This window comes from Acipenser ruthenus, unplaced genomic scaffold (genome assembly GCF_902713425.1).
Source record: "Acipenser ruthenus unplaced genomic scaffold, fAciRut3.2 maternal haplotype, whole genome shotgun sequence".
Lineage (NCBI taxonomy): Eukaryota > Metazoa > Chordata > Actinopteri > Acipenseriformes > Acipenseridae > Acipenser > Acipenser ruthenus.
Window position 1 is genome coordinate 37,063 of NW_026708308.1, and position 22,226 is coordinate 59,288.

The 22,226-nt window shown below is 51.9% G+C and overlaps 2 protein-coding genes across 2 annotated transcripts; one reads left to right on the forward strand and one right to left on the reverse strand.

Moving 5' to 3' along the window:
* Positions 1-4: 4 nt before the first annotated feature.
* LOC117969685 (pre-mRNA-processing factor 39-like) lies at positions 5-15,767 on the forward strand. The gene is made up of 13 exons (XM_059020752.1): positions 5-121; positions 2,915-3,198; positions 3,536-3,661; positions 6,581-6,867; positions 7,181-7,364; positions 7,478-7,582; positions 7,930-8,130; positions 8,463-8,589; positions 9,414-9,682; positions 13,467-13,654; positions 13,789-13,863; positions 14,514-14,706; positions 15,063-15,767. Exons 1-13 carry the CDS (start codon positions 58-60, stop codon positions 15,126-15,128), a joined length of 2,169 nt encoding a protein of 722 aa, XP_058876735.1. The 5' UTR covers positions 5-57; the 3' UTR covers positions 15,129-15,767.
* mrpl49 (mitochondrial ribosomal protein L49) lies at positions 15,395-21,908 on the reverse strand. Its single transcript, XM_059020760.1, has 4 exons — positions 21,810-21,908; positions 19,684-19,843; positions 17,905-18,029; positions 15,395-16,348 (listed from the first exon to the last, which is right to left on the reverse strand). The coding sequence occupies exons 1-4, from the start codon at positions 21,885-21,887 to the stop codon at positions 16,202-16,204; spliced, it is 510 nt and encodes a 169-aa protein (XP_058876743.1). The 5' UTR covers positions 21,888-21,908; the 3' UTR covers positions 15,395-16,201.
* Positions 21,909-22,226: the final 318 nt, after the last annotated feature.

A 22,226-nucleotide genomic window follows, 5' to 3' on the forward strand; every position in this document is an offset into this window, starting at 1 on the left:
GTTGCCATGGAGATAACGGCCTAATCCCGGCGGTGACGCGTTTCCTGTGTTGTGAAGATGGCGGCGCAATGTTCGGAACCGGACCTGAACGGGGCTGCGGAGGGAATCGTGTCCGAACCGGGTCGGTAACCGCGACGGGACCGGGCTAAACCCGTCCCGGGAGACGAGGGTCACATCTAAGCTCCATGAGGATAACATTGCGCGATGCAGACCCTGTATCGATTATAACGATGCGGGCCGGTTAAGAATAATCGATTCTGCTCCTCTGCGGATAAACGCGACACGATAGAATTTACTGGCGTTAGTTTGACCACTTTGAGTCGAACTAAGTCTAATTTCGTTTGAACTATGGATATTAATTCTGTAGAAATCCAGATTACAATCACCCAATACTAGGTCTCCAGTGATATGTGACTTTATTCAGGCTGTGATGAGAGTAGACTTAATTGAGGGGAGCCCTGAACCCCAGGACTGGGTGCAGCAGCAGCAGCAGCAGCAGCAGGGCTAGTGTGAGTTTGTAACCCTGCTCAAACTCCTGGTTCCTGATCATTTCAATATTAATAATAATAATAATAATAATAATAATAATACTAGACTTCATTGAGGGGAGCTCTGAACCCCAGGACTGGGTGCAGCAGCAGCAGCAGCAGCAGGGCTAGTGTGAGTTTCTAACCCTGCTCAAACTCCTGGCTCCTGATCATTTCAATATTAATAATAATAATACTAGACTTCATTGAGGGGAGCTCTGAACCCCAGGACTGGGTGCAGCAGCAGCAGCAGCAGCAGGGCTAGTGTGAGTTTCTAACCCTGCTCAAACTCCTGGCTCCTGATCATTTCAATATTAATAACAATAATACTAGACTTCATTGAGGGGAGCTCTGAACCCCAGGACTGGGTGCAGCAGCAGCAGCAGCAGGGCTAGTGTGAGTTTCTAACCCTGCTCAAACTCCTGGCTCCTGATCATTTCAATATTAATAATAATAATAATACTAGACTTCATTGAGGGGAGCTCTGAACCCCAGGACTGGGTGCAGCAGCAGCAGCAGCAGCAGCAGGGCTAGTGTGAGTTTCTAACCCTGCTCAAACTCCTGGTTCCTGATCATTTCAATATTAATAATAATAATACTAGACTTCATTGAGGGGAGCTCTGAACCCCAGGACTGGGTGCAGCAGCAGCAGCAGCAGCAGGGCTAGTGTGAGTTTGTAACCCTGCTCAAACTCCTGGTTCCTGATCATTTCAATATTAATAATAATAATACTAGACTTCATTGAGGGGAGCTCTGAACCCCAGGACTGGGTGCAGCAGCAGCAGCAGCAGGGCTAGTGTGAGTTTGTAACCCTGCTCAAACTCCTGGCTCCTGATCATTTCAATATTAATAATAATAATACTAGACTTCATTGAGGGGAGCTCTGAACCCCAGGACTGGGTGCAGCAGCAGCAGCAGCAGGGCTAGTGTGAGTTTGTAACCCTGCTCAAACTCCTGGCTCCTGATCATTTCAATATTAATAATAATAATACTAGACTTCATTGAGGGGAGCCCTGAACCCCAGGACTGGGTGCAGCAGCAGCAGCAGGGCTAGTGTGAGTTTGTAACCCTGCTCAAACTCCTGGCTCCTGATCATTTCAATATTAATAATAATAATACTAGACTTCATTGAGGGGAGCTCTGAACCCCAGGACTGGGTGCAGCAGCAGCAGCAGCAGCAGGGCTAGTGTGAGTTTCTAACCCTGCTCAAACTCCTGGCTCCTGATCATTTCAATATTAATAATAATAATACTAGACTTCATTGAGGGGAGCCCTGAACCCCAGGACTGGGTGCAGCAGCAGCAGCAGCAGGGCTAGTGTGAGTTTGTAACCCTGCTCAAACTCCTGGCTCCTGATCATTTCAATATTAATAATAATAATACTAGACTTCATTGAGGGGAGCCCTGAACCCCAGGACTGGGTGCAGCAGCAGCAGCAGCAGGGCTAGTGTGAGTTTGTAACCCTGCTCAAACTCCTGGCTCCTGATCATTTCAATATTAATAATAATAATACTAGACTTCATTGAGGGGAGCCCTGAACCCCAGGACTGGGTGCAGCAGCAGCAGCAGCAGGGCTAGTGTGAGTTTGTAACCCTGCTCAAACTCCTGGCTCCTGATCATTTCAATATTAATAATAATAATACTAGACTTCATTGAGGGGAGCCCTGAACCCCAGGACTGGGTGCAGCAGCAGCAGCAGGGCTAGTGTGAGTTTGTAACCCTGCTCAAACTCCTGGCTCCTGATCATTTCAATATTAATAATAATAATACTAGACTTCATTGAGGGGAGCTCTGAACCCCAGGACTGGGTGCAGCAGCAGCAGCAGCAGCAGGGCTAGTGTGAGTTTCTAACCCTGCTCAAACTCCTGGCTCCTGATCATTTCAATATTAATAATAATAATACTAGACTTCATTGAGGGGAGCTCTGAACCCCAGGACTGGGTGCAGCAGCAGCAGCAGCAGGGCTAGTGTGAGTTTGTAACCCTGCTCAAACTCCTGGCTCCTGATCATTTCAATATTAATAATAATAATACTAGACTTCATTGAGGGGAGCTCTGAACCCCAGGACTGGGTGCAGCAGCAGCAGCAGCAGCAGGGCTAGTGTGAGTTTGTAACCCTGCTCAAACTCCTGGCTCCTAATCATTTCAATATTAATAATAATAATAATACTAGACTTCATTGAGGGGAGCTCTGAACCCCAGGACTGGGTGCAGCAGCAGCAGCAGCAGGGCTAGTGTGAGTTTGTAACCCTGCTCAAACTCCTGGCTCCTGATCATTTCAATATTAATAATAATAATACTAGACTTCATTGAGGGGAGCTCTGAACCCCAGGACTGGGTGCAGCAGCAAGGTTTGAATATTATTTTTTTCTTCTTTCAATTCCTTCAGGCATCGAACAGGACGAGCCGTCCGGTGATGACGTCACGGGTTCCGCTGAAGAAGGCCCCGCCCCTGCAGAGGGGAGCGGTGACAACGGCAGCGCTGCCACGGCGACGGGGTCAGAGGGTGGCGGGCTGTACCCGGCAGGCCTGGAGGATTATGGGGAGGAGGAGGAGGAGGAGGAGGAGGATCAGGGTTACCCTCTGGAATTTGAGAAGTTCTGGAAGTTGACTCAGGAGAACCCGGTGGACTTCAGTGCCTGGACCAGCCTGCTGCAGTACATCGAACAGGAGGTGGGAGGGGAGGGGAGGGGGTAATTAAGAACAGTTAAAGAGGATTGAGAAAAGAACGCAAGTGTATTTTGCTGTTATCTGCTCCATTACTGAATCATATTTTGTCACACTTGTACTTGCTAGAACCGAAGTCATTGTATTTATCTTGCTCTTAATTGTATTAATACTTGTGCTGTGATTCTAGAAATGTGTTTTTGTTTACGACTGTAAGTCGCCCTGGATAAGGGCGTCTGCTAAGAAATAAATAATAATAATAATAATAATAATAATAATAATAATGTTTAGTTTTGTATATTGTTTTTCCTGTTTCTTCACCGTGGTCTCTCCCCTCCTCCAGGGTCACATGAGTGCGGCCCGGAAAGCGTTTGACTCGTTCCTGTCCCGCTACCCGTACTGCTACGGATACTGGAAGAAATGGGTGGACATGGAGAGGAGGTCAGGGTTCATCAACAAGGCAGAGGAGGTGAGGGGGGGGGGTGTGTGTGAGAGTGCTATATTGTGTGGAGATGCTGGTTGCTATGCTGGTTGCTATGCTGTGAGCTCCTGTGTTTCAGGTGTGGAGGTGCTGGTTGCTATGCTGGTTGCTATGCTGTGAGCTCCTGTGTTTCAGGTGTGGAGATGCTGGTTGCTATGCTGGTTGCTATGCTGTGAGCTCCTGTGTTTCAGGTGTGGAGATGCTGGTTGCTATGCTGGTTGCTATGCTGTGAGCTCCTGTGTTTCAGGTGTGGAGATGCTGGTTGCTATGCTGGTTGCTATGCTGTGAGCTCCTGTGTTTCAGGTGTGGAGATGCTGGTTGCTATGCTGGTTGCTATGCTGTGAGCTCCTGTGTTTCAGGTGTGGAGATGCTGGTTGCTATGCTGGTTGCTATGCTGTGAGCTCCTGTGTTTCAGGTGTGGAGATGCTGGTTGCTATGCTGGTTGCTATGCTGGTTGCTATGCTGGTTGCTATGCTGTGAGCTCCTGTGTTTCAGGTGTGGAGATGCTGGTTGCTATGCTGGTTGCTATGCTGTGAGCTCCTGTGTTTCAGGTGTGGAGATGCTGGTTGCTATGCTGGTTGCTATGCTGTGAGCTCCTGTGTTTCAGGTGTGGAGATGCTGGTTGCTATGCTGGTTGCTATGCTGTGAGCTCCTGTGTTTCAGGTGTGGAGATGCTGGTTGCTATGCTGGTTGCTATGCTGTGAGCTCCTGTGTTTCAGGTGTGGAGATGCTGGTTGCTATGCTGGTTGCTATGCTGTGAGCTCCTGTGTTTCAGGTGTGGAGATGCTGGTTGCTATGCTGGTTGCTATGCTGTGAGCTCCTGTGTTTCAGGTGTGGAGATGCTGGTTGCTATGCTGGTTGCTATGCTGTGAGCCCCTGTGTTTCAGGTGTGGAGATGCTGGTTGCTATGCTGGTTGCTATGCTGTGAGCTCCTGTGTTTCAGGTGTGGAGATGCTGGTTGCTATGCTGGTTGCTATGCTGTGAGCTCCTGTGTTTCAGGTGTGGAGATGCTGGTTGCTATGCTGGTTGCTATGCTGGTTGCTATGCTGGTTGCTATGCTGTGAGCTCCTGTGTTTCAGGTGTGGAGATGCTGGTTGCTATGCTGGTTGCTATGCTGTGAGCTCCTGTGTTTCAGGTGTGGAGATGCTGGTTGCTATGCTGGTTGCTATGCTGTGAGCTCCTGTGTTTCAGGTGTGGAGATGCTGGTTGCTATGCTGGTTGCTATGCTGTGAGCTCCTGTGTTTCAGGTGTGGAGATGCTGGTTGCTATGCTGGTTGCTATGCTGTGAGCTCCTGTGTTTCAGGTGTGGAGATGCTGGTTGCTATGCTGGTTGCTATGCTGTGAGCTCCTGTGTTTCAGGTGTGGAGATGCTGGTTGCTATGCTGGTTGCTATGCTGTGAGCTCCTGTGTTTCAGGTGTGGAGATGCTGGTTGCTATGCTGGTTGCTATGCTGGTTGCTATGCTGTGAGCTCCTGTGTTTCAGGTGTGGAGATGCTGGTTGCTATGCTGGTTGCTATGCTGTGAGCTCCTGTGTTTCAGGTGTGGAGATGCTGGTTGCTATGCTGGTTGCTATGCTGTGAGCTCCTGTGTTTCAGGTGTGGAGATGCTGGTTGCTATGCTGGTTGCTATGCTGTGAGCTCCTGTGTTTCAGGTGTGGAGATGCTGGTTGCTATGCTGGTTGCTATGCTGTGAGCTCCTGTGTTTCAGGTGTGGAGATGCTGGTTGCTATGCTGGTTGCTATGCTGTGAGCTCCTGTGTTTCAGGTGTGGAGATGCTGGTTGCTATGCTGGTTGCTATGCTGTGAGCTCCTGTGTTTCAGGTGTGGAGATGCTGGTTGCTATGCTGGTTGCTATGCTGTGAGCCCCTGTGTTTCAGGTGTGGAGATGCTGGTTGCTATGCTGGTTGCTATGCTGTGAGCTCCTGTGTTTCAGGTGTGGAGATGCTGGTTGCTATGCTGGTTGCTATGCTGTGAGCTCCTGTGTTTCAGGTGTGGAGATGCTGGTTGCTATGCTGGTTGCTATGCTGTGAGCTCCTGTGTTTCAGGTGTGGAGATGCTGGTTGCTATGCTGGTTGCTATGCTGTGAGCTCCTGTGTTTCAGGTGTGGAGATGCTGGTTGCTATGCTGGTTGCTATGCTGTGAGCTCCTGTGTTTCAGGTGTGGAGATGCTGGTTGCTATGCTGGTTGCTATGCTGGTTGCTATGCTGGTTGCTATGCTGTGAGCTCCTGTGTTTCAGGTGTGGAGATGCTGGTTGCTATGCTGGTTGCTATGCTGTGAGCTCCTGTGTTTCAGGTGTGGAGATGCTGGTTGCTATGCTGGTTGCTATGCTGTGAGCTCCTGTGTTTCAGGTGTGGAGATGCTGGTTGCTATGCTGGTTGCTATGCTGTGAGCTCCTGTGTTTCAGGTGTGGAGATGCTGGTTGCTATGCTGGTTGCTATGCTGTGAGCTCCTGTGTTTCAGGTGTGGAGATGCTGGTTGCTATGCTGGTTGCTATGCTGTGAGCTCCTGTGTTTCAGGTGTGGAGATGCTGGTTGCTATGCTGGTTGCTATGCTGTGAGCTCCTGTGTTTCAGGTGTGGAGATGCTGGTTGCTATGCTGGTTGCTATGCTGTGAGCCCCTGTGTTTCAGGTGTGGAGATGCTGGTTGCTATGCTGGTTGCTATGCTGTGAGCTCCTGTGTTTCAGGTGTGGAGATGCTGGTTGCTATGCTGGTTGCTATGCTGTGAGCTCCTGTGTTTCAGGTGTGGAGATGCTGGTTGCTATGCTGGTTGCTATGCTGTGAGCTCCTGTGTTTCAGGTGTGGAGATGCTGGTTGCTATGCTGGTTGCTATGCTGTGAGCTCCTGTGTTTCAGGTGTGGAGATGCTGGTTGCTATGCTGGTTGCTATGCTGTGAGCTCCTGTGTTTCAGGTGTGTCTTCGAGGGCTGCAGCTCTTCCCTCTCAGTCTGGATCTCTGGATTCACTACCTGAGTTTCCTGCAAGAGACGCTCAACATGAACCTGCCTCAGTCCGCTCCTCGGATCCGCGCGGCGTTCCGCTCGGCCGTGGCCGCGGCCGGATGGGATTTCCGATCGGACCGGCTGTGGGAGATGTACGCGGACTGGGAGAGGGACCAAGGAGACCCGCGGGCCGCCATCGCCGTCTACGATAGAGTGCTGAGCGTCCCGACTCAGCTTTATAACCAGCACTTCCACCGGTGAGAACCACACCCACACGGAGACACACACACACACACCCTAACCCTAACACACACACACACACACACACACACACCCTAACCCTCTCTCTCTCTTTCCCTGCTCTCCCTCCCTTCCCCTCTCCCTCTCTCCCCCCTCTCTCCCTCCCTTCCCCTCTCCCTTCCCCTCTCCCTCTCTCTCCTGCCCTCTCTCTCCCGCCCTCTCTCTCCCGCCCTCTCTCTCCTCTCCCTCCCTCTCCTCTCCCTCCCTCTCTCCGTCCCCCTCCTCTCCGTCCCCCCCCCTCTCTCTCACCTCTCTCTCCCCTCTCTCCAGGTTTAAGGAGCTCGTCTCTAGCCACACCCCTCGTGAGATCCTCTCCGCGGCGGAGTTCCTGGAGCTGAGGTCGGAGGTCATGCAGGGGTGCGCGGCCGTGACCCCTGACCCCGACGGGGGGAGCGCGGAGGGGCCGCCAGGGGAGGAGGGGCCGCCGGGACTGACCGCGGGGGAGCAGGAGACGGTGAGCGCCCCAGGGGGGTCCAAGCGAGCCAGTCTCGTATATTTACTGTGGAAGCGCTTTAGCTCTGTTCTAACCCCGCCTCTCTCTGTCCCCTTGGCCACACCCCCTCCCAGGACGAACACGAGCAGAAGATTCGGGAGCTGCTGGTTGCTAGGCGACAGGAAGTCTACGAAAGCAACGAGGTGGAAGTCAGCAAGCGATGGAGTTTCGAAGAGGCCGTGAGTGATCCAATAATCAATCAATAATCAATCAATAATCAATCAATAATCAATCAATAATCGTGAAGCAGGTGCAAGGCCCGGGGCTCAGCTAGCAGCAAACGGTTATTTGAGTCTCCCAGACTGAGCCCTCTGCAGAAATCAGGGCGAGGGGGGGGGGGGGGCACTGGTGTGGATCAGGGGGGGGCTGAGTCCCCGTTCAGAGTGAATTCAGAAACAGCTGCTCGGGTTTGTGTGGGTCTCTGTTCCCCGCAGAGTCTTTAAGAAAAGCAGAGATCGTCACAAACCCAATGATTTATTAATTCCGGAGACGTTTCTTAACTTTGACCCGTTCTTCACCCCCCCAGATCAAGCGCCCCTACTTCCACGTGAAGCCGCTGGACCGAGCCCAGCTGCGCAACTGGCACAGCTACCTGGACTTCGAGATGGAGGCGGAGTCGGGGGTGGAGCCGGAGGTGGGGCTGGGGGCGGGGCCTGGCGGGAGGGCGGGGCTGCTGTTCGAGCGCTGCCTCGTGGCCTGTGCTCTGTACGAGGAGTTCTGGAGCAAGGTGAGCGCCCTCTCTCTCTCTGTCCCCCTGTCCCGCTGTGTGTCTGTGCCTCCAATGCCTGTGTCTCTGTCTGTCCTCTGCGTCTCTGTGTGTGTGTGTGTCCCTGTCCCCTGTGTGTGTGTCTGTCCCGTGTTCTCATGAGTGTGTTGCTCACCGTCCTTGTGTTCTCAGTGTGTGTGTCCCTGTCCCCTGTGTGTGTGTCTGTCCCGTGTTCTCATGAGTGTGTTGCTCACCCTGTCCCCCATGTTCTCTGTGTGTGTGTTCTCTGTGTGTGTGTGTCCCTGCCTGTCCCCTGTGTTCCCTGAGTACATGTCCCCGTCCCTCTGTTCCAGTACGCCAAGTTCCAGGCTCAGCGCAGTGTGGACGGAGCACGCAGCGTCTTCAAGAGAGCCTGTGAGATTCACCTGCCCAGGAAACCCAGCATGCACCTGCTGTGGGCCGCGTTCGAGGAGCAGCAAGGTAGGGACCCCCCCCCCCCCCCCTCCCCTGCACCCCAGAACCCACATCGAAGAGCCGCAAGATAGGGTCACTCCCCCCAACATCCACAGGGCTGGGAATCAGACTCCTATTGCACAGCAGTGTGATCCAGTCCAGGTTTCACTGCTACCAGCTTGATCAGCCCCCAGTGTGTCTAGCTAACAAGCTCAGGTGTGTCTGATTATTAAACTCCCAGTGAAACCAGGACTGGATCACACCGCTGTGCAGCGGGAGTCTGATTCCCAGCCCTGAAACGCCCACCCCAGTTCATCCAACTGAAATTTATTTATTTCATGTGGGCAGCAGTGTGGAGTAGTGGTTAGGGCTCTGGACTCTTGACCGGAGGGTCAAGGGTTCAATCCCAGGTGGGGGACACTGCTGCTGTACTCTTGAGCAAGGTACTTTACCTAGATTGCTCCAGTAAAAACCCAACTGTATAAATGGGTAATTGTATGTAAAATAATGTGGTGTCTTGTAACAATTGTAAGTCGCCCTGGATAAGGGCATCTGCTAAGAAATAAATAATAATAATAATAATAATAATAATTCATTTGTCTGTGTTGTATTGAAATTCAGATGTATATCTCAATAGCTTTTATCCTGGTTTAAATAAACGAATTCGTTTCACATCTGAAGGTGCTCTTCAGTTCTAGGTGCGCTGCCATAGATGCAGATGTAAGACAGGATAGATCAAACCAAGATAACTCACTGGAGATCTGTTTGGCGTTTGATATTTTATTTACTGTTTGTTTCCACCCTCCCCGCTCCCTTTCCCTGTGCCCCTCCCCCTCTCCCTGCGTTGCTAGGCAACCTGGAGGAGGCGCGGCGCGTGCTGGAGGCCCTCGACCAATCGGTGCCCGGCCTGGCCATGGTGAGGCTGCGCAGGGCCAGCCTGGAGAGGCGGGCCGGGAACCTGGAGGGGGCGGAGTCTCTGCTCCAGGAGGCGGTGCTCCAGAGCCAGGCCACGCCCCTCCGCTCATTCTACTCCATCAAGCTGGCCAGGCAGCTCCTGAGAGTGCAGAGGGACCATGGCAAGGCACGCAGAGTGCTGCAGGACGCTATCGACAGAGACCCGGTGAGAGAGGAGAGGAGAGGAGATAGAGAGGGGATAGGAGAGGAGAGGAGATAGAGAGGGGGAGAGGAGAGGAGAGGAGAGTGCAGAGGGACCATGGCAAGGCACGCAGAGTGCTGCAGGACGCTATCGACAGAGACCCGGTGAGAGAGGAGAGGAGAGGAGATAGAGAGGGGATAGGAGAGGAGAGGAGATAGAGAGGGGGAGAGGAGAGGAGAGGAGAGTGCAGAGGGACCATGGCAAGGCACGCAGAGTGCTGCAGGACGCTATCGACAGAGACCCGGTGAGAGAGGAGAGGAGAGGAGATAGAGAGGGGATAGGAGAGGAGAGGAGATAGAGAGGGGGAGAGGAGAGGAGAGGAGAGGAGAGTGCAGAGGGACCATGGCAAGGCACGCAGAGTGCTGCAGGACGCTATCGACAGAGACCCGGTGAGAGAGGAGAGGAGAGGAGATAGAGAGGGGATAGGAGAGGAGAGGAGATAGAGAGGGGAGAGGAGAGGAGAGGAGATAGAGAGGGGAGAGGAGAGGAGAGGAGAGTGCAGAGGGACCATGGCAAGGCACGCAGAGTGCTGCAGGACGCTATCGACAGAGACCCGGTGAGAGAGGAGAGGAGAGGAGATAGAGAGGGGATAGGAGAGGAGAGGAGATAGAGAGGGGGAGAGGAGAGGAGAGGAGAGTGCAGAGGGACCATGGCAAGGCACGCAGAGTGCTGCAGGACGCTATCGACAGAGACCCGGTGAGAGAGGAGAGGAGAGGAGATAGAGAGGGGATAGGAGAGGAGAGGAGATAGAGAGGGGGAGAGGAGAGGAGAGGAGAGTGCAGAGGGACCATGGCAAGGCACGCAGAGTGCTGCAGGACGCTATCGACAGAGACCCGGTGAGAGAGGAGAGGAGAGGAGATAGAGAGGGGATAGGAGAGGAGAGGAGATAGAGAGGGGGAGAGGAGAGGAGAGGAGAGTGCAGAGGGACCATGGCAAGGCACGCAGAGTGCTGCAGGACGCTATCGACAGAGACCCGGTGAGAGAGGAGAGGAGAGGAGATAGAGAGGGGATAGGAGAGGAGAGGAGATAGAGAGGGGGAGAGGAGAGGAGAGGAGAGTGCAGAGGGACCATGGCAAGGCACGCAGAGTGCTGCAGGACGCTATCGACAGAGACCCGGTGAGAGAGGAGAGGAGAGGAGATAGAGAGGGGATAGGAGAGGAGAGGAGATAGAGAGGGGATAGGAGAGGAGAGGAGATAGAGAGGGGAGAGGAGAGGAGAGGAGAGTGCAGAGGGACCATGGCAAGGCACGCAGAGTGCTGCAGGACGCTATCGACAGAGACCCGGTGAGAGAGGAGAGGAGAGGAGATAGAGAGGGGAGAGGAGAGGAGAGGAGATAGAGAGGGGGAGAGGAGAGGAGAGGAGAGTGCAGAGGGACCATGGCAAGGCACGCAGAGTGCTGCAGGACGCTATCGACAGAGACCCGGTGAGAGAGGAGAGGAGAGGAGATAGAGAGGGGATAGGAGAGGAGAGGAGATAGAGAGGGGATAGGAGAGGAGAGGAGATAGAGAGGGGGAGAGGAGAGGAGAGGAGAGTGCAGAGGGACCATGGCAAGGCACGCAGAGTGCTGCAGGACGCTATCGACAGAGACCCGGTGAGAGAGGAGAGGAGAGGAGATAGAGAGGGGATAGGAGAGGAGAGGAGATAGAGAGGGGATAGGAGAGGAGAGGAGATAGAGAGGGGGAGAGGAGAGGAGAGGAGAGTGCAGAGGGACCATGGCAAGGCACGCAGAGTGCTGCAGGACGCTATCGACAGAGACCCGGTGAGAGAGGAGAGGAGAGGAGATAGAGAGGGGATAGGAGAGGAGAGGAGATAGAGAGGGGGAGAGGAGAGGAGAGGAGAGTGCAGAGGGACCATGGCAAGGCACGCAGAGTGCTGCAGGACGCTATCGACAGAGACCCGGTGAGAGAGGAGAGGAGAGGAGATAGAGAGGGGATAGGAGAGGAGAGGAGATAGAGAGGGGATAGGAGAGGAGAGGAGATAGAGAGGGGGAGAGGAGAGGAGAGGAGAGTGCAGAGGGACCATGGCAAGGCACGCAGAGTGCTGCAGGACGCTATCGACAGAGACCCGGTGAGAGAGGAGAGGAGAGGAGATAGAGAGGGGATAGGAGAGGAGAGGAGATAGAGAGGGGGAGAGGAGAGGAGAGGAGAGTGCAGAGGGACCATGGCAAGGCACGCAGAGTGCTGCAGGACGCTATCGACAGAGACCCGGTGAGAGAGGAGAGGAGAGGAGATAGAGAGGGGATAGGAGAGGAGAGGAGATAGAGAGGGGGAGAGGAGAGGAGAGGAGAGTGCAGAGGGACCATGGCAAGGCACGCAGAGTGCTGCAGGACGCTATCGACAGAGACCCGGTGAGAGAGGAGAGGAGAGGAGATAGAGAGGGGATAGGAGAGGAGAGGAGATAGAGAGGGGGAGAGGAGAGGAGAGGAGAGTGCAGAGGGACCATGGCAAGGCACGCAGAGTGCTGCAGGACGCTATCGACAGAGACCCGGTGAGAGAGGAGAGGAGAGGAGATAGAGAGGGGATAGGAGAGGAGATAGAGAGGGGGAGAGGAGAGGAGAGGAGAGTGCAGAGGGACCATGGCAAGGCACGCAGAGTGCTGCAGGACGCTATCGACAGAGACCCGGTGAGAGAGGAGAGGAGAGGAGATAGAGAGGGGATAGGAGAGGAGAGGAGATAGAGAGGGGGAGAGGAGAGGAGAGGAGAGTGCAGAGGGACCATGGCAAGGCACGCAGAGTGCTGCAGGACGCTATCGACAGAGACCCGGTGAGAGAGGAGAGGAGAGGAGATAGAGAGGGGATAGGAGAGGAGAGGAGATAGAGAGGGGGAGAGGAGAGGAGAGGAGAGTGCAGAGGGACCATGGCAAGGCACGCAGAGTGCTGCAGGACGCCATCGACAGAGACCCGGTGAGAGAGGAGAGGAGAGGAGATAGAGAGGGGAGAGGAGAGGAGAGGAGATAGAGAGGGGATAGAGAGGGGAGAGGAGAGGAGAGGAGAGTGCAGAGGGACCATGGCAAGGCACGCAGAGTGCTGCAGGACGCTATCGACAGAGACCCGGTGAGAGAGGAGAGGAGAGGAGATAGAGAGGGGATAGGAGAGGAGAGGAGATAGAGAGGGGGAGAGGAGAGGAGAGGAGAGTGCAGAGGGACCATGGCAAGGCACGCAGAGTGCTGCAGGACGCTATCGACAGAGACCCGGTGAGAGAGGAGAGGAGAGGAGATAGAGAGGGGATAGGAGAGGAGAGGAGATAAAGAGAGGAGAGGAGAGGAGAGGAGAGTGCAGAGGGACCATGGCAAGGCACGCAGAGTGCTGCAGGACGCTATCGACAGAGACCCGGTGAGAGAGGAGAGGAGAGGAGATAGAGAGGGGATAGGAGAGGAGAGGAGATAGAGAGGGGGAGAGGAGAGGAGAGGAGAGTGCAGAGGGACCATGGCAAGGCACGCAGAGTGCTGCAGGACGCTATCGACAGAGACCCGGTGAGAGAGAAGATGGAGAGGAGGAGATAGGAGAGGAGGAGATGGAGAGGAGATAGGAGAGGGGGAAGGAGGAGAGGATAGAGGGGGAAGAGGAGATGGAGAGGGGGAGGGATAAGGGAAGAGATCAGAGGGTGAGAGGAGAGGGGAGAGGAGGAGGAGGAGGAGGAGTAGGAGGAGGAGGGAGGGGGGGAGAGAGAGTATGAAGCCCGTTCTCTTGATAGTTTGATCTCTGCAGGAGAACACTTTTTAACCCCCCTCCCTCCCCCCCTCCTCTCAGACGGACAGCAAGCTGCACCTGGCCCTGCTGGAGCTGGAGCTGAGCGCTGGGGAGCCGGGTCAGAGCGAGGGCCCGGTCCTGCAGTGTCTGAGCCACGCGCTGAGCTGCTCCCTGCCGCCCCAGACCAGGCTGCTGCTGTCCCGCCGGAGACTCGAGTTCCAGGAGGACTTCGGGAGCAGCGTGCAGAGGTCAGGGGTCAGGGGGGCAGACCTGGAGGTCAATCACAACTGTAATCCATCCTGTATATTAAGACACTGCCGAATGTTGATATTATTATTATTATTATTATTATTATTATTACTAATAACTGTATTAATTTCAGTTTGCTGACGGCTTACGATGAGCACCAGAACCTCTTGAATGAAACTGCGTCCCTGAAGAGACGGTTAGAGAACGGGTGAGCGAGGGAGGGAGGGAGGGGAGGGGAGGAGCGAGGGAGGGAGTGACAGAGGGAGGGAGTGACAGGGAGGGAGGGAAGGAGTGACAGAGGGAGGGAGGAGGAGGAGGAGGGAAGGAGTGAAAGAGGGAGGAGCGAGGGAGGAGGAAGAGCGAGGGAGGGAGGGAGGGAAGGAGTGACAGGGAGTGAGGGAAGGAGTGAAAGAGGGAGGGAATGAGGGAGGGAGTGACAGAGAGGGAGGGAGGAGGAGGAGGGAAGGAGTGAAAGAGGGAGGGAATGAGGGAGGGAGTGACAGAGAGGGAGGGAGGAGCGAGGGAGGAGGAAGAGCGAGGGAGGGAGCGAGGGAGGAGGAGGGAGTGAATGACAGAGGGAGGAGGAGGAAGAGGGAGGGAGGGAGTCAGGGTTTATTTCTCTAACAGGAGACTGTGTGGTCCAGCGCTTAGAGAAAAGGGGTCTCGATACCAGGAGGTTCAAATCCCGGCTCAGCCACTGACTCCCTGTGTGTGTGTGTGTGTGTGTGTGTGTGTGTGTGTGTGTGTGTGACCCTGAGCGAGTCGCTTCACCTCCTTGTGCTCCGTCCCACATTTTTGTGTGAGTAACAAAGTGCCCCGCCCCCTCTTTTAAAGCCAATTCTCCTTTCTGATTGGCAGAGACTGCGAGGAGGAGGAGGAGGAGGATGATGAGGGGGAGGAGCCCGCGGAGAAGAAAGTCAAATCAGAAAACAGCCCAGTGGCCACGCCCCCCGACCACACCCCGGTCGCCATGCCGACACCCCCCGCCCCCTTGATGGGCGGAGACTTCAACAACGGCCAGGCAGCCTATAACTACGGAGCCTGGTATCAGGTGATCTGACGATTCACTTTAATGTCAGGAGATCAGGGCTGGGAACGAGACTCCCGCTGCACAGCAGTGTGATCCAGTCCTGGTTTCACTGGGAGTTTAATAATCAGACACACCTGAGCTTGTTAGCTAGACACACTGGGGTCTGATCAAGCTGGTAGCAGTAAAACCTGGACTGGATCACACTGCTGTGCGATAGGAGTCTGATTCCCATCCCTGATAGGCTTATTTTGGAGGGTCAGCCCTTTATTGATAAAGTGATAAATTGCCTCTTCATGTAAATAATGGAACTTTAGCAAGCATTGATTTAATCAATTGATCAATAATCAATAACTCCTCCCATCTCTCCCGTTTCTCAGCAACAGTATGGAGGCTATGGATACCAGTCTCCTTGGAATTACAACCAGTACTACCCTCCCAGTTAGGACTGGGGCAAGCCAGGGACCTGCAAACTGACCGTCCCGTCCCGTCTCCTCTCAACAGCAGAGCTGCAAGTCACGCAGAGACCAGGGCGAGGGGAGGGGGGGGGTGCTGGTGTGGATCAGGGGGGGGCTGATTCCCCGTTCAGAGCGAATTCAGAAACAGCTGCTCGGGTTCGTGTGGGTCTCTGTTCTCCGCAGAGTCTTTAAGAAAAGCTGCGATCGTCACAAACCCAAGCATGAAACCCCCAACTCTGATGCTCTGTTTTATCATTATTATTATTTTTTATTTTAAGTACTCCTTAAAAGGCGAATTGTTCAACTGCCTGTTTTTACAAGGATTTAAAAAAATAAAATAATAATAAATTCTTTTAAAAGGAATATTTTGTAAAAAGCCAGCGTTCCTCAGGCGACGTTCTGAATGTTTTTCTCGTACGTGTTTGTCGAGCGATTTTGGACTTATGAACGTACGTTTAGAAATGCTGAAAGAAACTTAATAAATTCAGCGACCAGCGCAGCGGAAACGTTTGCCGTTGAATTGAGTTTCTTCTAGAATTTCTAAGTTCAGCAGTTGTTTGTATTTGTGGATAAGACGTTTAATGCTTTTTTATATATTGATAAATAAAGACCATCGTTTTATTTGCATTTTGTTTTCATTTATTTGCTTTGTAAAGACAGCACAGTTCTGGAGTTGACAAATAGTTCATTATTTTGACAGAAATAGCACAGAGACAGAAATCAGACTCCTGTTGCACAGCGGTGTGATCCAGTCCAGGTTTTACTGCTACCAGCTTGATCAGCCCCCAGTGTGTCTCGCTAACAAGCTCAGGTGTGTCTGATTATTAAACTCCCAGTGAAACCAGGACTGGATCACACTGCTGTGCAGCGGGAGTCTCGCTCCCATCCCTGTTAAGTTTTCTAAAGTTTATTTTTCCAGCGTTTCTTCTCTGTCTACTGGTCTGTGGGCTTGCCTGGAGATCCGGGCCCCAAAACAACAGCCTTCCAGGTGACAGCGTGACCTTTCAACTGGGCTGGCCCCACCTTCTCTTCCTCCCTCTCTCTCTCTCTCCTCCCTCTGCTCAGAAGCCCTTCTCAGTCAGCCAGGCTTTCAGCTCTGTGTCGTAGTAACCTTTCACCCGGATGCTCATGGTGACCTCGTTGACCTGAGTGGGCGGGCACTTCCCCGTCAGCTGCGTCAGATACGACTTCACTTCCTGTTCCAGAGCCTGGCCAACGAGAAACGAGAGAGAGAGAGAGGAGATGAGAGAGAGGAGATGAGAGAGAGAGAGAGGGGGGGGGGGGAGGAGATGAGAGAGAGAGATGAGATGAGAGAGAGAGAGGAGATGAGAGAGAGAGGAGATGAGAGAGAGGGGGGGAGGAGATCAGAGAGAGAGGAGATGAGAGAGAGAGAGGAGATGAGAGAGAGGGGGGGAGGAGATGAGAGAGAGAGAGAGGAGATGAGAGAGAGAGAGAGAGGAGATGAGAGAGAGAGAGAGGGGGGGAGGAGATGAGAGAGAGAGAGGAGATGAGAGAGAGAGGAGATGAGAGAGAGGGGGGGAGGAGATGAGAGAGAGAGAGAGGAGATGAGAGAGAGAGAGGAGATGAGAGAGAGGGGGGGAGGAGATGAGAGAGAGAGAGAGGAGATGAGAGAGAGAGAGAGAGGAGATGAGAGAGAGAGAGAGGGGGGGAGGAGATGAGAGAGAGAGAGGAGATGAGAGAGAGAGGAGATGAGAGAGAGAGAGAGAGGGGGGGAGGAGATGGGAGAGAGAGGAGATGAGAGAGAGAGAGAGAGGGGGGGAGGAGATGGGAGAGAGAGGAGATGAGAGAGAGAGAGAGAGGGGGGGAGGAGATGGGAGAGAGAGGAGATGAGAGAGAGAGAGAGAGGGGGGGAGGAGATGGGAGAGAGAGGAGATGAGAGAGAGAGAGAGAGGGGGGGAGGAGATGGGAGAGAGAGGAGATGAGAGAGAGAGAGAGAGGGGGGGAGGAGATGGGAGAGAGAGGAGATGAGAGAGAGAGAGAGAGGGGGGGAGGAGATGGGAGAGAGAGGAGATGAGAGAGAGAGAGAGAGGGGGGGAGGAGATGGGAGAGAGAGGAGATGAGAGAGAGAGGAGATGAGAGAGAGGAGGGAGGAGATGAGAGAGAGAGAGAGAGAGAGAGAGAGAGAGAGGGGGGGAGGAGATGGGAGAGAGAGAGGAGATGAGAGAGAGGAGATGAGAGAGAGGAGGGAGGAGATGAGAGAGAGAGAGGAGATGAGAGAGAGAGAGAGGGGGGGAGGAGATGGGAGAGAGAGGAGATGAGAGAGAGAGGAGATGAGAGAGAGGAGGGAGGAGATGAGAGAGAGAGAGGAGATTAGAGAGAGAGGAGATGAGAGAGAGAGAGAGGGGGGGAGGAGATGGGAGAGAGAGAGGAGATGAGAGAGAGGAGGGAGGAGATGAGAGAGAGAGAGAGAGAGAGGGGGGGAGGAGATGAGAGAGAGGAGATGAGAGAGAGAGGAGATGGGAGAGAGAGAGGAGATGAGAGAGAGAGGAGATGAGAGAGAGAGGGGGGGAGGAGATGAGAGAGAGAGAGAGAGAGAGAGAGAGAGAGAGGGGGGGAGGATAAGATATATTTTTTTATCATGCGATTATCAGTTTAGCTGCACTTGCTGTAAACACGAAGCTCGGCACATCGTAACCCTGCGCTGCCCGAGGAAGTGACATCACTTCAGAATAATTCCAGTTCCTTCGGAGGCTGCTCTGGATGTGAAGATGAAGCAGGCAGTGGAGTCTCTTCAACAGCTTACCCAGATGTCTCCACTGATCTTGCGGATGACGGTCATCTTGCGGTTGCCGTGGGTGATGTCGGTGTAGACGGGAATGTTGTGCATGCGGGAACGTCTCACCGTGTACGGGAGCGGGGGGGGCTTCGCTGGGGGGGTGGGGGGAGGGAGAGACAGCAAACCATTACAATACAATCGGGGGGCCAGACTGGCACTTTACCCTGCAGTAATAATACATGATATTCCACTCAGCCCTACAGAATAACATCCCATTAGATTCTGCGCTGCAGCGTTAGATTTCAGAAGTTTATCTTACTTTTTATAGCAGCAGGGCTAGTGTGAGTTTCTAACCCTGCTCAAACTCCTGGCTTCTGATCATTTCAATATTAATAATAATAATACTAGACTTCATTGAGGGGAGCTCTGAACCCCAGGACTGGGTGCAGCAGCAGCAGCAGCAGGGCTAGTGTGAGTTTCTAACCCTGCTCAAACTCCTGGCTCCTGATCATTTCAATATTAATAATAATAATACTAGACTTCATTGAGGGGAGCTCTGAACCCCAGGACTGGGTGCAGCAGCAGCAGCAGCAGGGCTAGTGTGAGTTTCTAACCCTGCTCAAACTCCTGGCTCCTGATCATTTCAATATTAATAATAATAATACTAGACTTCATTGAGGGGAGCTCTGAACCCCAGGACTGGGTGCAGCAGCAGCAGCAGCAGGGCTAGTGTGAGTTTCTAACCCTGCTCAAACTCCTGGCTCCTGATCATTTCAATATTAATAATAATAATAATACTAGACTTCATTGAGGGGAGCTCTGAACCCCAGGACTGGGTGCAGCAGCAGCAGCAGCAGCAGGGCTAGTGTGAGTTTGTAACCCTGCTCAAACTCCTGGCTCCTGATCATTTCAATATTAATAATAATAATACTAGACTTCATTGAGGGGAGCTCTGAACCCCAGGACTGGGTGCAGCAGCAGCAGCAGCAGGGCTAGTGTGAGTTTCTAACCCTGCTCAAACTCCTGGCTCCTGATCATTTCAATATTAATAATAATAATACTAGACTTCATTGAGGGGAGCTCTGAACCCCAGGACTGGGTGCAGCAGCAGCAGCAGCAGCAGGGCTAGTGTGAGTTTGTAACCCTGCTCAAACTCCTGGCTCCTGATCATTTCAATATTAATAATAATAATACTAGACTTCATTGAGGGGAGCGCTGAACCCCAGGACTGGGTGCAGCAGCAGCAGCAGCAGCAGGGCTAGTGTGAGTTTGTAACCCTGCTCAAACTCCTGGCTCCTGATCATTTCAATATTAATAATAATAATAATAATACTAGACTTCATTGAGGGGAGCTCTGAACCCCAGGACTGGGTGCAGCAGCAGCAGCAGCAGCAGCAGGGCTAGTGTGAGTTTGTAACCCTGCTCAAACTCCTGGCTCCTGATCATTTCAATATTAATAATAATAATACTAGACTTCATTGAGGGGAGCTCTGAACCCCAGGACTGGGTGCAGCAGCAGCAGCAGCAGCAGGGCTAGTGTGAGTTTGTAACCCTGCTCAAACTCCTGGCTCCTGATCATTTCAATATTAATAATAATAATAATAATACTAGACTTCATTGAGGGGAGCTCTGAACCCCAGGACTGGGTGCAGCAGCAGCAGCAGCAGCAGCAGGGCTAGTGTGAGTTTGTAACCCTGCTCAAACTCCTGGCTCCTGATCATTTCAATATTAATAATAATAATACTAGACTTCATTGAGGGGAGCTCTGAACCCCAGGACTGGGTGCAGCAGCATTGAGAGGGTTACCTGAGGGGGGTGTCCAGCCGCTGGGTGTGGGGTACTGCTGGTGTTTGGGGGGCTCTGGAACCCGGGAGGGGGGGATCAGCCTCTCCACGAATCTGAACTCGTCTGTGGACTCCACGATGCCAGGATAGTGGGGCGCAGCGGCCGCGCTGGCAGAGTAATGCTGGGCAGAGAGAGAGAGAGAGAGAGACAATCACAGACTGCCACACACTCGCTGAGTCTACACCATACACCCCAGCACTGAAAACAACATTAAATACATGAGCACAGTGCTGTTACATTATCTATCTGTCTGATTATATATCTATAGAGAGAGAGAGAGAGAGAGAGAGAGAGAGAGAGAGAGAATCACAGACTGCCACACACTCGCTGAGTCTACACCATACACCCCAGCACTTAAAACAACATTAAATACATGAGCACAGTGCTGTTACATTATCTATCTGTCTGATTATATATCTAGAGAGAGAGAGAGAGAGAGAGAGAGAGAGAGAATCACAGACTGCCACACACTCGCTGAGTCTACACCATACACCCCAGCACTTAAAACAACATTAAATACATGAGCACAGTGCTGTTACATTATCTATCTGTCTGTCTATATATCTAGAGAGAGAGAGAGAGAGAGACAATCTCAGACTGCCACACACTCACTGAGTCTACACCATACACCCCAGCACTTAAAACAACATTAAATACATGAGCACAGTGCTGTTACATTATCTATCTGTCTGATTATATATCTAGAGAGAGAGAGAGAGAGAGAGAGAGAGAGAGAATCACAGACTGCCACACACTCGCTGAGTCTACACCATACACCCCAGCACTTAAAACAACATTAAATACATGAGCACAGTGCTGTTACATTATCTATCTGTCTGTCTATATATCTAGAGAGAGAGAGAGAGAGAGACAATCTCAGACTGCCACACACTCACTGAGTCTACACCATACACCCCAGCACTTAAAACAACATTAAATACATGAGCACAGTGCTGTTACATTATCTATCTGTCTGTCTATATATCTAGAGAGAGAGAGAGAGAGAGAGACAATCTCAGACTGCCACACACTCACTGAGTCTACACCATACACCCCAGCACTTAAAACAACATTAAATACATGAGCACAGTGCTGTTACATTATCTATCTGTCTGATTATATATCTATAGAGAGAGAGAGAGAGAGAGAGAGAGAGAGAGAGAGACAATCACAGACTGCCACACACTCGCTGAGTCTACACCATACACCCCAGCACTGAAAACAACATTAAATACATGAGCACAGTGCTGTTACATTATCTATCTGTCTGTCTATATATCTAGAGAGAGAGAGAGAGAGAGATTAGATTAGATTCTGCACAGAATAATATACTTTGCTATAGCAATATATTACATTAGATTCTACTGTAGTATTATATTACATTAGATTCTACTATAATATTATAATACATTATATTCTATACTATAATATTATAATACATTATATTCTATACTATAATATTATAATACATTATATTCGACTATAGTATTATAATACATTAGATTCTGCACAGAATAATATACGTTTCCCAGGGATGGGAATCAGACTCCTATCGCACAGCAGTGTGATCCAGTCCAGGTTTTACTGCTACCAGCTTGATCAGCCCCCAGTGTGTCTAGCTAACAAGCTCAGGTGTGTCTGATTATTAAACTCCCAGTGAAACCAGGACTGGATCACACTGCAATTTATACAATGCTGTATTCCCATCCCTGCGTTCCAGGCATTATAATGTTATTATTATTTATTTCTTAGCAGACGCCCTTATCCAGGGCGACTTACAATTGTTGCAAGATATCACAATTATCATTTTATTAATAATACATTAGATTCATTCTGCACTCGATTATTAGATTGATTCGCGCTATACTGTTCGATTTCACGATACACAATTAAATTCTATTCGATTCTGCGCTAAACTTAACTCGAATAATTTAAACGAATTATTATTAAAAGGCAGTAATAACCCGTCCCGCAACTTCAGTGACCCCTTGACTGTCTGTCTTCGGCTCAGCGCGTCTCTTATTAAGCGTGTCTCTGGTTTTGACGTCAGCGTGTATTTAAAACAGTTTTAAAAAGACCGTGTTTACCTGTAAGCTTGCTGTACTGCGGGCGCGTTTTAAACATTTTATTGCGTTTCTCAATCCGAGGTACCCCACGCCGGCCATGTTGACTAGATCTGGGAGGGGGAGGGGGAGGGGGAGGGGGAGGGGGGTCAAGTACAAACGAAGAAAACTTTATTTAAAAAAAAAAAAAAATGAAGTAATTTAATATTTTTAAGGGTGTTGTTACCCCCCCATAAATATGAGTTTAATGCATGATTTAGCGGTGGACACGCACGCACGCCGACCCGGTTCGTCCGGGCTGTTTTGTTTAGTAACAAAACCAATACACTACCCCATGCCGTACAGCAAGATGGCGCTACAGGGGTAGCAGCGGAGGCGTGAACATTCGTGCCGTACGGGTGTACGCAGCGCGCATGCGCAGGAACCTCCCTCCGCGTTCCC